General features: G+C 39.5%; 1 protein-coding gene and 2 pseudogenes across 1 annotated transcript; all 3 read right to left on the reverse strand.

Annotated features, from left to right (window-relative positions):
• Positions 1-1,828: 1,828 nt before the first annotated feature.
• LOC142204620 (protocadherin gamma-B4-like) lies at positions 1,829-4,245 on the reverse strand. Its single transcript, XM_075275929.1, has one exon. The coding sequence runs from the start codon at positions 4,199-4,201 to the stop codon at positions 1,829-1,831; it is 2,373 nt and encodes a 790-aa protein (XP_075132030.1). The 5' UTR covers positions 4,202-4,245.
• A 1,234-nt stretch (positions 4,246-5,479) lies between these two features.
• Positions 5,480-7,849, reverse strand: LOC142204621 (protocadherin gamma-B2-like; annotated as a pseudogene).
• Positions 7,850-8,229: 380 nt separating this feature from the next.
• Positions 8,230-9,789, reverse strand: LOC142204622 (protocadherin gamma-B4-like; annotated as a pseudogene).
• Between the last annotated feature and the right edge of the window lie 3,250 nt (positions 9,790-13,039).

Raw genomic sequence — 13,039 nt, forward strand, 5'->3', positions numbered from 1 at the left:
TTTATAAAATGCCTTCCCAAAAGTTGGGAAAACCAAGCTCTATAAATACATAGTGGGGCGCCTGCACAGAGACCCGGCTTCCATCCCATCGAACACCTTTGGGATGAACTAATGTTGAAACTGCAAGCCAATTCGTCTCATTTAACCTCAATGTTTGACCAAAATTTTATAGAATGCCTTCCCAGAAGTTGTTTTAACTACAAAGGAAGGTGAAGAACTCCATATCAATATCTGTACATTTAGAATGAGATGTCATCATAAGTATAGGAACAAAAAAGTTAAATAATTTGTCATTGTTAAAGGACATTTAATAACAGATATTCTAATTATACTAAAGTACTTTGATATAAACATTAATTTGTAAAAAATAAACAAATAAAAATGCTAAAAATACTTTTAGATTTAGAAATTGGAAATCAATTATCTGCATTTTCTTTTAAAATCAAACTAGGAAATCATCACTATCAATAAGATACAAATTCTTTGTTAGAACAATTTAGCATTACATTTTGTTTAAACAAAAGAGGTTTTTCCAAAACAAATTCAACCTGATAATTACATTTTAAAATTCAGTTTTTAGAATTGGAAAATTGTTGTTAACTATTTATACAATGATACATAAAATAGTTTTCTGAATCACTGTTTCAAATAGTTTCATTATCAATGTATTTTTTCAGTAAAATAGCTTCATCTGGTCAATCAATGTAAGATGTGAAGAATGTATAAATTATATACACATTGCATAATACCAGGGAAAAATCAGAGACTCTCACTTTGATTCTAACTTTTAACTTTTAACTCTTACTTTTTACCAATGATGATCCTATGAATAAATAATAACTTTACCAGATAGTAAAACAATCAACTTTATTAGTGAACATTGTGGGGAATCGCTCAGGTAGATGCTCGGTAGCAGCGCAGGAAACAGGGACACAGACACTGGGTTGCACTTAAGTTCAATATTTATTCACTTCTTGTGCATAAACTGCCTTTGCAGAAGCACATACAAACAAAACAAAATCCTTCTCGGCTGAGAACTAACTAAACATAAGAAACTTTTACCCTGGCTGTACAGGAGCCTGGCTACCAGACTCTTGCCTTTGCAATAACAATGGGTGGCACAGTACCTGCTTTGTAGGTTCGGTCTGGACAGGTTAGCTCTGTATTGGTGATACAACACTCCTAGTCCTCACACACAGACTATATCAGGCCTTGATTACACTGCTGACCTCCCTGGTGTGGGTCTTACCAAACACCCTTTAGCTGCCTGACTGGAACATGCCTGTCTTCCCAGACCACACCCTTCACTCTCTCATACCATTTAAATAAAGGTTTATCATTATGAGCTATGCCCAATGTACAATGCCTGTAAAGAGCGCAATCCACTACAATATAACATATATAATTATTCTATTTATTTATATTATGCATAAATTTAAGTCTATGGTGGTTAAAGGGGTTTTCCAGCCTGATGATATATCCACAAGATATATGTAGGGTTCCAAAAAAAGTAAAAGACATGGCCCGCACATCCCAATCTTATACATTGATCTAGTGCCTCTCAGAAAATTCTACAATACTGAACATGAGTTTCTTAGTATACATATTGATCAAGGTGTATAAGCCCACTAGCCACTTCACGGCGACCTCTTTATAGTGGGTCCCTACTCTACTGCACAGCGACTGCCACAACCATAACATGGCGCCCACAGTGGAAGCAACCCAATGGTCCAGCAACATTCCTGTTCTGGCAGCTTCCAAGTACTGTTTAGAGCTGATGTATAACATGAAAATTTAAAACATGGAATTAAAAAAAGTATCAATTGAATTAGAATTTTAAAGTGAAGCATACCTCAGTGTTGTTCTCCAAAGTCGCATTTTCAGTATCTATCAGATTGTCTGTTGGGACGTTCTGCACCGGTTTCAGATAAGCAATTTCATTCTGCTTGGAGTCCAGAGTCACACACACATCATATGAGAATGGGAAAGGTAAACTTGTATCACTGATCTCAGAAGGACATCCCAGGGTGAACTGAGGATACACATTTCTACTGTATGTTCCAAAAGTAGTTGGGGTAATGGTTTTTCGGCACTTATATATGACAGTGCCTAGCACTGTTACGATGAATAACATAGAGATGAAAGCAATGGCTATAACTAGGTAAAATGTTACACTGGAAGAAGAATCTGAGTTATTACTATGCCGAGTAATCTCAGGCAAAATCTGTTGAAAGTTTTCAGCCATGACCAAGCTTAGAGTAACTGTAGATGACAGAGATGGGACTCCATTGTCTTTTACCATCACCACAACTTTTTGTCTTAAGGAGTCCAGGTCTTGTACGTCTTGACCAATCCTGATTTCCCCAGTATATTGTCCAATGGTGAATAATGTTGGATCAGGGACTTGTAGTAAGTGATAGGAGAGCCAGGCGTTGTGTCCAGAGTCGGCGTCCACTGCGATCACTTTGGTGACTAGATAACCTTTCTCAGCAGAATGAGGAATAAACTCAAATAATGGCGATCCCTCAGTGTCCGGTGATGGGTAGAGGATCTTAGGAGCATTATCATTCTTATCAATGATACATATCCTCACGGTGACATTACTGCTTAGAGGAGGAGATCCACTGTCTTTAGCCATCACCTGGAACTGAAATTCCCGCAACTGTTCGTAGTCAAATGATCTCTGGGCATAGAGAACCCCGGTCATTGAGTTTATGGACACATAGGATGATACTGGGATTTCTTCTATATTTACATTTATTATAGAGTACATTAACCGCGCGTTGTCATTGTCATCGAGATCTGATGCATGGATATTAGCTATTGAACTCCCTGCTGGGATGTTCTCTGAAATATATGAAATATACAACAATTTGTCAAAAATGGGTTCATTGTCATTCACATCTGAAATAATTATATGGATTGTCTTCTTAGTTATCATTGACGGAGATCCTTCATCTTCAGCTTCAAGTGTTAAGTTATAAGAAGATTTTCGTTCTCGATCCAAATACTTTGCTGTTACTACTTTGTAGTAGTTATTAGATGACGGCAATAACTTAAAATCAAGCGTTTCTGCTAATTTGCAAGTGACTTTACCATTTTCTCCAGAGTCCAAATCCTTAACATGAATTAAGGCCACATTGGTCCCGAGAGTTGTATCTTCTGGAATGGGTGTGGATAGTGATGAGAGTAATATTTCAGGAGCATTGTCATTCACATCTACAACCTGAACTATCACAGTAGATTGGGCCGCTAAGCCACCACCATCTTTGGCTTCCACAGATAGTTCATATATCTTTGTTTTCTCATAATCCAATTCCCCGGTGGTTCTAATGACTCCAGTTTGAGAATCCAAAGTAAAGATGTCGAGTTCATTTTCTGGAATATGACTAAATGAATAGTTGATTTCCGCATTGGATCCTTCATCTTTATCAGTGGCATTTAAATGAAGCACTAAAGAGCCACTTGGAGAATCCTCACTTAAACTAATTTTATATATTTTTTGTTGAAAAACAGGATAATTATCATTAAAATCCAGAACTTCAATCCTGATAATGGCAGTTCCAGTTTTTGCAGGTTTTCCTCCATCAGAAGCAGTTAAAATTAATTCATATTTCTGCTGTTTCTCTCGATCTAGAGACCGCTCTAAGATCAATTCTGGATATCCAAGTCCTTCAAAGTCAGATTTGTTGTCTAAAGAAAAATGGTAATTGTGACTAAGAACGTAGTTCTGTAAAGAGTTAGTGCCTAGATCTGGATCTTTCGCATTCCCGAGCAAAAATTGTGCTCCCGGAGAGGCCGATTCACTTATTCCAATCTCAAAAACATCTTTAGAAAATCGAGGTGGATTGTCATTTATATCTTGGATTTGAACTTTAACAGGATAAACATTCAGGGGATTATCAGCCAGAATCTCAAAATCCAGAAAGCAAATCAGCTCTGATTTACATAAGTCTTCCCTATCTATTCTGTCCGTAATATACAGATTTCCATTTTCTGAATTTATGTTAAAAAATTTTCTGTTGCTGTGAGCAGCAATCCTCAGATTTCGTATCGCCAAATCCTGATTTATTCCCAAATCCTTTCCAATATTCCCAACCACAGAATTTATCTTCATCTCCTCTAGAATTGTATACTGAAGCGGGCTTGAAGCAGTAACATAATAGACTGTAAAACAAAGTGATATTACTTGCCATTCCATTGTCCTGTGTCTTGAAGTCTTGATCCCACTTGCAGTCAAAATAAGGCTGAACTGATGGTTAGAATCCTTCCACTCTAAAACAGACCTAGAATCATCCAATTGCCTTCTGTTATTATCTGCAGTGTCTTAGTATTAGAGGAAAGACTACCAGAGTTTTCGGTGCCATAAATTGAGACGTTAGTCAACAGTGCCATCATGAGGAGAATTTCAAGAATAACATCCACATGAAGTTACTTAGTTTTAAAGAAATTTTTGAAATATTGAAGTAGCAAAAAAATACAAAATCGTTCACTGCCTCGACCATGGATATCATCTCTTTGAGATTAATATTTTTCAATATCATTTATTATTATTATTATTAGAGATGAGCGAGTAGTACTCGATCGAGTAGGTATTCAATCGAATACTACGGTATTCGAAATACTCGTACTCGATCGAGTACCACTCGCTATTCGAATGGAAAAGTTTGATGCAGAACCAGCACTTATTGGCCGAATGCTATACAGTCGGCCAATCGACGCTGGTTCTTCTCCTACCTTTAGAAATCTTCTCTGTGCAGCTTCCCCGCGGCGTCTTCCGGCTCTGAATTCACTCTGCCAGGCATCGGGCCTGGGCAGAGCCGTCTGCGCATGCCCGCTTGTAGTGTGGACATGCGCAGTCAGCTCTGACCAGTACCAAATATTCTTAGTTTCCACTGTCCATTGAGTGGTAAGTAGAATAATCTATCAATATGACGCCATGATGCTGTTATATTATCAAAGGCACAGAATTTACTCGGCTATGAACTGTCTGGAGACAGATGGGTCTTGTTATAAAGTGGCACCACTGAGGTAGAGCAATCACTAATGCTGAAGTTACTGCTGCTATAGCTGGGACTGGTTCACCACAATGGGTACAATATATTATATAACAGAGGCTATGAGGAGTATATGACCCATGCATTTGGGTTCTCTGTCTATTTTTCCAGTGTGACATAACCCTATAAGAAAGAGTTCCTCAAGATGACAAAACTTTTCTTAAGCATTATCTTGTTGCCTGAGAATTTTTTCAAAAATTCACGTAGTTTTAGAAAAGTAAAGCATGTAAGTAATTTATAAAAGCATGTAAGCCTGTGTTATCTCTGACTGACGACATATTGTAGCAAGTAGACGTAGATTTTACAGTTCAATGACTGACGTCACTTATTTTAAGAGATAACTCTAGAAATGAATACATATTCTGAAGATGAAACAAAAAAAACACCAAATAACACATGAACAACCATCTTGTTAAACTGATTTAAAATGGAATTCCCCTTATCTGTTCAATGTTCTCAGATGGCACATCCTCAGTGTCTATGAGATTGTCTGTTGGGACATTCTGCATCGGTTTCAGATAAGCAATTTCATTCTGCTTGGAGTCCAGAGTCACACACACATCATATGAGAATGGGAAAGGTAAACTTGTATCACTGATCTCAGAAGGACATCCCAGGGTGAACTGAGGATACACGTTCCTGTTATTTATTCCGAAGGATGTTGATATACTAGGTTTTCGGCATCTAAAAAAAGCTATAATCATCACAGTCACAATAAATAAGCCAGAGATAAAGGCTATAGCTACTATAAGATAAAAGGATGCATGAAACGTCTCAGAATTCCTTGGTTGCTTCTTTATTTCTGGTACAACTTCTTGAAAGTTCTCGGCCACCACCAAATTAATGGTCATTGTAGATGACAGAGATGGGACTCCATTATCCTTCACAAGGACCACAACTTTTTGCCTTAAAGGCTCCATGTCTGGAAGATCTCGTCCAGTTCTAATTTCACCAGTATATTGTCCAATGGTGAATAATGTTGGATCAGGGACTTGTAGTAAGTGATAGGAGAGCCAGGCGTTGTGTCCAGAGTCGGCGTCCACTGCGATCACTTTGGTGACCAGATAACCTTTCTCAGCAGAATGAGGAATAAACTCAAATAATGGCGATCCCTCAGTGTCTGGTGATGGGTAGAGGATCTTAGGAGCATTATCATTCTTATCAATGATACATATCCTCACGGTGACATTACTGCTTAGAGGAGGAGATCCACTGTCTTTAGCCATCACCTGGAACTGAAATTCCCGCAACTGTTCGTAGTCAAATGATCTCTGGGCATAGAGAACCCCGGTCATTGAGTTTATGGACACATAGGAGGATACGGGGATATTCTCAATATAAGTGTTTATAATGGAGTATATTATTTAGGCATTCTCATGATCATCTTGGTCTGATGCATGGACAGTGTGCAATGAAGTCCCAGCTTGGTTGTGCTCTGCAATGTAAGATATATAAATGGGTTTATCAAATACCGGAACATTATCATTCACATCCAAAACAGCTATATAGATTGTCTTCTTTCTGACTATCGGAGGAGAACCTTCATCTTCTGCGATAATTGTGATGTTATATGCCGAGGTTCCTTCTCTGTCTAGTAGACCTGCAGTTACAAGCTTGTAGTAGTTATTGGATGATGGAAGTAATTTTAGAGCCTGTGTATCAGTTATGTAACAGTTCACATCTCCAAATTTTCCAGAATCCAAATCCTTCACGTTTATTAAAGCCACAAGGGTCCCAGGTGCGGAGTCCTCAGGAATCGGTGTGGACAGTGATGTAATTGTTATCTCCGGAGCATTGTCATTAACATCCACAATGTCAATCACAACATTACACTGGCCAACCAGGCCGCCGCCATCTTTAGCTTCAACTATCATCTCATAACTTCTAGTCGTCTCATAGTCCAGTTCTCCTGTGGTTGTTATAACTCCGGTTTGAGAATCCATTGTAAAGAGGTCGCGAGCATTTCTGTGAATGCGACTAAAGGAATATGTGATTTCCGCAAAGGATCCTTCATCCCTGTCAGTGGCATTTAGGTGGAGAACCAAAGAACCACTTGGAATATTTTCATGTAAACTGGTTCTGTAGAATTTTTGGGAAAATACAGGATAATTGTCATTAACATCTTGGACCTCAATCTTAATGGTGGCCGTTCCACTTTTTGCAGGTTCTCCTCCATCAAACGCAGTTAAGATTAATTCATATCTTTGTTGCTGCTCACGATCTAGAGGTCGCTCTAAAAGCAGTTCTGGATACCCAGTTCCTTCAGAATCCGATTTTTCTGCTAATGAGAAATGTGGATTTGGGCTCAAGTTATAATTCTGTAGAGAATTGCTAAGCAAATCTGGATCAAGCGCATTCCCCAGGATAAATCGCGCTCCGGGTAAAGCAGATTCGCTTATTCCGATCTCAAAAATATCCTTCGAAAAACTTGTCGAATTGTCATTTATATCTACGATCGCAACCCTAACAGGATAAACGTTTACAGGATTCTCAGCCAAAATCTCAAAGTCCAGAAAGCAGCTCGGTTCTGATCCGCACAGCTCTTCTCGATCGATCCTGTCACTGACATATAAGTTGCCATTTTCTAGGTTAACATTAAAGTAATTCCTGATATTAGAAACAATCTTTAGTTTTCGTAATTCCAGCTCATTGCTGCTCAATCCCAAATCCTTTACTATGTTCCCCACTACAGCATTGGTCTTCATCTCCTCTAGAATCGTGTAGTGAAGCTGATCTGGTTCAACATCAGGATACAAAGTAAATAAGAGTAAAAGTAATACTTGCCAAGCCATGTCCTTTGTATGACAGTGATCAAGTAGATGTTTCTCTGAGTATTTGAAGGAAGCTGAAATCTGATTTTCCAGATCCACAATAATTAAAAAAAATAATCCAGAAAGAGTGAAGAATACCTCGTTTTTGTGGCTGAAAACTGTAATACTAAATGCAGCACCAGCAGCAGCAACCTCATGTGTACAATCGGCTTGTGCGCCTTGTTATACAACAGCACCACCTCAAGGCACTTTTAAGGAATTGCATTACTGTTCAGTTGCAAAATTCAAATACTAAAGCAAATGATATTTGCAGTTTAATACAATATATATCAAAATGAAATCAAAATCTTTATTGTTAATGATACCTAGTGCTGGTAACAGAGGAATGAAATAAAAATATATCAATATTTATTACAAAACCAGATCCGTTGATATCGCTTTCGAATTCTCCTTACCTGTTCAATGTTCTCAGATGGCACATCCCCAGTATCGATGAGATTGTCTGTTGGGACGTTCTGCACTGGTTTCAGATAAGCAATTTCATTCTGCTTGGAGTCCAGAGTCACACACACATCATATGAGAATGGGAAAGGTAAACTTGTATCACTGATCTCAAAAGGACATCCCAGGGTGAACTGAGGATACACATTTCTACTGCATGGTCCTAAAGATGTTGTACGATGAGTCTTTCTACATTTATAGATGACTGTGATCAATACCGACACAGTAAATAACAAAGAGATGAAGGCTATAGCTATTACCAGGTAGAATGATGTACTAGAAGTAGTTACTGAGTTATTGGGTTGCCGTATTATCTCTGGAACAACCTGTTGAAAAGTCTCAGCCATAACCAAGTACAAAGTGACTGTAGATGACAGAGATGGGACTCCATTATCCTTCACCAGGAACACAAGCTTTTGTCTTGAAGACTCCATGTCTGGAAGGTCTCGCCCAATCCTGATCTCACCAGTATATTGTCCAATGGTGAACAATGTTGGATCAGGGACTTGTAGTAAGTGATAGGAGAGCCAGGCGTTGTGTCCAGAGTCGGCGTCCACTGCGATCACTTTGGTGACTAGATAACCTTTCTCAGCAGAATGAGGAATAAACTCAAATAATGGCGATCCCTCAGTGTCTGGTGATGGGTAGAGGATCTTAGGAGCATTATCATTCTTATCAATGATACATATCCTCACGGTGACATTACTGCTTAGAGGAGGAGATCCACTGTCTTTAGCCATCACCTAGAACTGAAATTCCCGCGACTGTTCATAGTCAAATGATCTCTGGGCATAGAGAACCACGGTCATTGAGTTTATGGACACATATGAGGATACCGGGATGTTATCTATGTTACTGTTTATGATGGAGTATAGAATCTGAGCATTCTCATTGTCGTCGGTATCTTCTGCGTGGATACTATATATTGATGTTCCTGCTGGCGTGTTCTCTGGAATGTAAGAAATATAAAAAGATTTGTCAAAGACTGGAGTGTTGTCATTGACATCCATAACTGATACAGAGACATTCCTGGTGCTTATCATGGTCGGTTTTCCTCAATCTTTGGCTATAATTATAACGTTGTACCTGGAGCTTTCTTCTCTGTCTAAGCGACTTGTGGTGACCAGTTTATAATAGTTATTAGATGTCTCAATTAAACTGAATGGAAAGGATCCGTCCATGTGACAAACAACCTACCCATTCTCTCCCGAGTCCAGATCCTTGACGTTTATCAATGCTATAAGTGTCCCAGCCAAAGCATCTTCTGGAATCAGTGTAGATAGTGAAGCGAGTATTATCTCTGGAACGTTATCGTTGATGTCTTCGATTTGGATCATTAGGGTACATTTTGCCACTAACCCACCTCCATCTTTGGCTTCCACACTCATATGTAATACTTGGCACTGGGGTGGCATCAGGTTAGTACTAGCAGGTTGGGAATGTCCAAAAACCACAGGCATTTCCACCCTGGTATTGTTAGCCTGCTACAGCTTTATTGTATCTGGCTGATTATGAAAAATGGGGTGATGATTAAAAAAGGATGTAGGTGTACCCCAAATTTTTTAAAACTAGCCAGACACAAAAAAACCCAGTAAGATAGCATTACCATGATAAAAAGGCCCATGTTTTTGTTTGGACTTTCCAAACTAATAGTACTTGCCATGTACAGACATGGCCAAAGATAAAATGTTTATGTAATATATAATTCAATGTATAAGTCTACCAGAAAGGACTACCTCATCTCGTCTACAGGGTTACAAATCAATAAGGCCCAATTACTGAGTGAAAGCTTGAAACCCATTCAGGTGTGAAATTTAGAAATATAATGATATTCACTAAATGTGTACAGACCTGCTTTGTTGACATTGATACACATTGGAACATTGTTACACATTGGTGTAACTAGGAACGGTGGGGTCCCATGGTGAACTTTTGGCATGGGCCCCCTCCGACCGATGACCACCGAAGACCCCGACCGACCCCCCCCCCACATTCCTGCACTCTCTATTATGCCCCATAGGGGCCCCTACACACTGTATTATGTCCCATAGTGGCCCCTGTACAAAGTATTATGCCCCATAGTGGCCCCTGCACACAGTATTATGCCCCATAGTAGCCCCTTCCAACAGTATTATCCCCCATAGTGGCCCCTACATACAGTATTATCTCCCATAGTGGCCCCTACCAACAGTATTATGCCCCATAGTGACCCCTGCACACACAGTATTATGCTCCATAGTGACCCCTGAACACAGTATTATGTCCCATAGTGGACCCTATACACAGTATTATGTCCCACTGTGGACACCTATGAACAATTATTATACTCTAGGGTCTTTTCGTCCCAGGTCATGTGACATCAGGGAGCTTCCAGAAAAAGGCCCAAACCTGCCCGGAAAGGTAAGTAACATGGTTTTTTATATTCTCTTACCTCCCCTGGACCTTCGATCATTATACTCAGGGGTCTGAAAAGACCCTCAAGTATAATAATGATGTTTGTGGGGCCCACAGTGTCACTTACCGATCCCAGCCCCTGCCAGGATCGGTAAGTAAACAGGGCCCGTTACCGGCTGAAGTTACTCCAGCTGGTAACGGCCTATTAAGAAAAGAAAAAAACCAGCAACGGTAGCGTCTGTCGCCGGGCCCCTAATGTCCCGGGTCCTGTGGCAGCCTCTACCCCTGCTACCCTGATAGTTACACCACTGATTAGAACTCCTTGCCCTAATATGCACCATTCTCAGGACCCACATGCAAATTGTTATTTCATAACTTAAATTTTGGTCAATATATTGTGCTTTTATACTGTATTTATTTTCAATGATTGTGTGTCTGGATTTGACCAGCTATTGAAGGTGCTATACCATCTTGTCCTAATGGAGATTTAATGTTATTCACATCATGTTCCTTTAGGCTCCTACTGTGGCCAGGTGCAAGTACTTGTAGTTATTTAATTATCTTTAAATGTTATTCGTTTTGGATGTACATTCTGGAATTCATGTATTCCTTTTTATAGGTCGCGTTAATAAATTTATCAAATGTTTGGTCAATTATATTTGCAGGAGAAGCCAATCAGACATGAGTATAGGAAAAGGCTGCTTAGAGTTAGAGTAGTTGAATTATAGGACTTGGTGGACATGGCTCTTTTTTTATTATATGTGTAATATAAAACCATACTAGGGTCGTTAGAATACATTTTAATTAATATGCACAAGGTGAGGTCTTCAACATGGCTGGCATTGGGGTAGGGAGCCGCTATATATAAGGGTCCATTCACACGGAGGGAAATGGTGCTTTATTTGGTGCTGAATTTTCCATGCTGAAAAAAAACGCCTCCCATTGACTTCAGCTTTTTTTTTCCACTAGCGGAATTTTTCTATAAAAATAAAACATTTTTATTATGCAAAAGTAGATAAATAGAAAAACCATAGAAACTTAGTATTGACCATAAACATAAAACCCCAAATAAGGGAATATTGGAATATATGCTGGTGTTTCTCATAACCCCAACCCAAAAAAATTAAAAATTTAAGCATTAATAGTGTGCAATGAAAACTCACCTTGCAAAGATTTATTGTTGGAGAAGTTTCGGTGGAATTGGTTGACTTCTGCACATCTTTTGGTCTTATCTACGCATTATCCCCTTCTGGCATGCTATCTTTAACTTACTTTGTGGATTTATACAGTCTGAAATTGTCCCTTCTGCCCCCTTCACTCTCCTTCTACTCGGAATTCCTTATATACCTCCTCATTTCGCACCACTTACCGGTCACTTCCTCCATGCCTCCCGGTTACTAATAGCTAGAAACTGGAAATCCACTAATATTCCATCTCTCGATGAATTCATATCTGTAAGGGCTAGTTCACACGGAGGCAAGGAGGCGGATTTTGACAGCGGATTTCGCCTCAAAATCTGCCTCCATACAATGGTGGTCTATGGAGACCACTAGCATGTTGCCGCTAGCGGAAAAAAAGAAGCGAGTTGCCCTTTCTTCAGGCGGCAGCAACCTCCGGAGTTGGCTCAAATGAATGAGGGGGAAGCGACAGTCATGGCAGGTGGGTTTTGACCTGAGAGTGACGCGGCTCCCCGATGACAAATTCAGCCCCACCACCTCCCATGTGAACAAGCCCTAAGTTCTACTAACTGCATACAGGAACACTTGATAGAATGCCAAAGGGGTACTCTCAATTTTTTCTACTCTCATTGGTCTACTTGGCTGTCTTGCCACTCACTTCCCCATCCCTAGAGAAGGGTTAGGCAAGTATGTTATCTCTTATTCTTGTCTTTGACTATATCTCACAAGTTTATCCCTTCCTTGCTCACTTTCTCCGTTCATATGTTACTTTTGTTTCATATTAAAGGGGTCCCAAAACCCACCTAACCTTACATTTACTAGACTGTTGCTGTATTGTCATTTATATCTTATTTTCATGTTCAATTTTGTATCTTTTGTGTATGTTCTAGGGATCAGCAGAGTGAATAATCTATTGGCCCCCTGTTTCATGGAGGTGTCCTATGTTGTTAGCCATGTTGTGATAGCAGAAGAGGTTAGATAAGAAGTCAGGTAAGCTGATGTGACATACCAACTATGTATGTAGGCCGCTCTGACATCATAATTGGTTATTTTTAGGTAACCTCCTGAAGCATCACTATCATATAAGGTGTAAAGGTCAAAAACACTGAGCACTCAATCCTTAATTCCAGCACGTATA

This window comes from Leptodactylus fuscus, chromosome 5 (genome assembly GCF_031893055.1).
Source record: "Leptodactylus fuscus isolate aLepFus1 chromosome 5, aLepFus1.hap2, whole genome shotgun sequence".
Lineage (NCBI taxonomy): Eukaryota > Metazoa > Chordata > Amphibia > Anura > Leptodactylidae > Leptodactylus > Leptodactylus fuscus.

Excerpts from the sequence above, each read along its gene's own strand:
- LOC142204620 (XM_075275929.1), bottom strand. The coding sequence starts at position 4,201 with ATGGAATGGCAAGTAATATCACTTTGTTTTACAGTCTATTATGTTACT.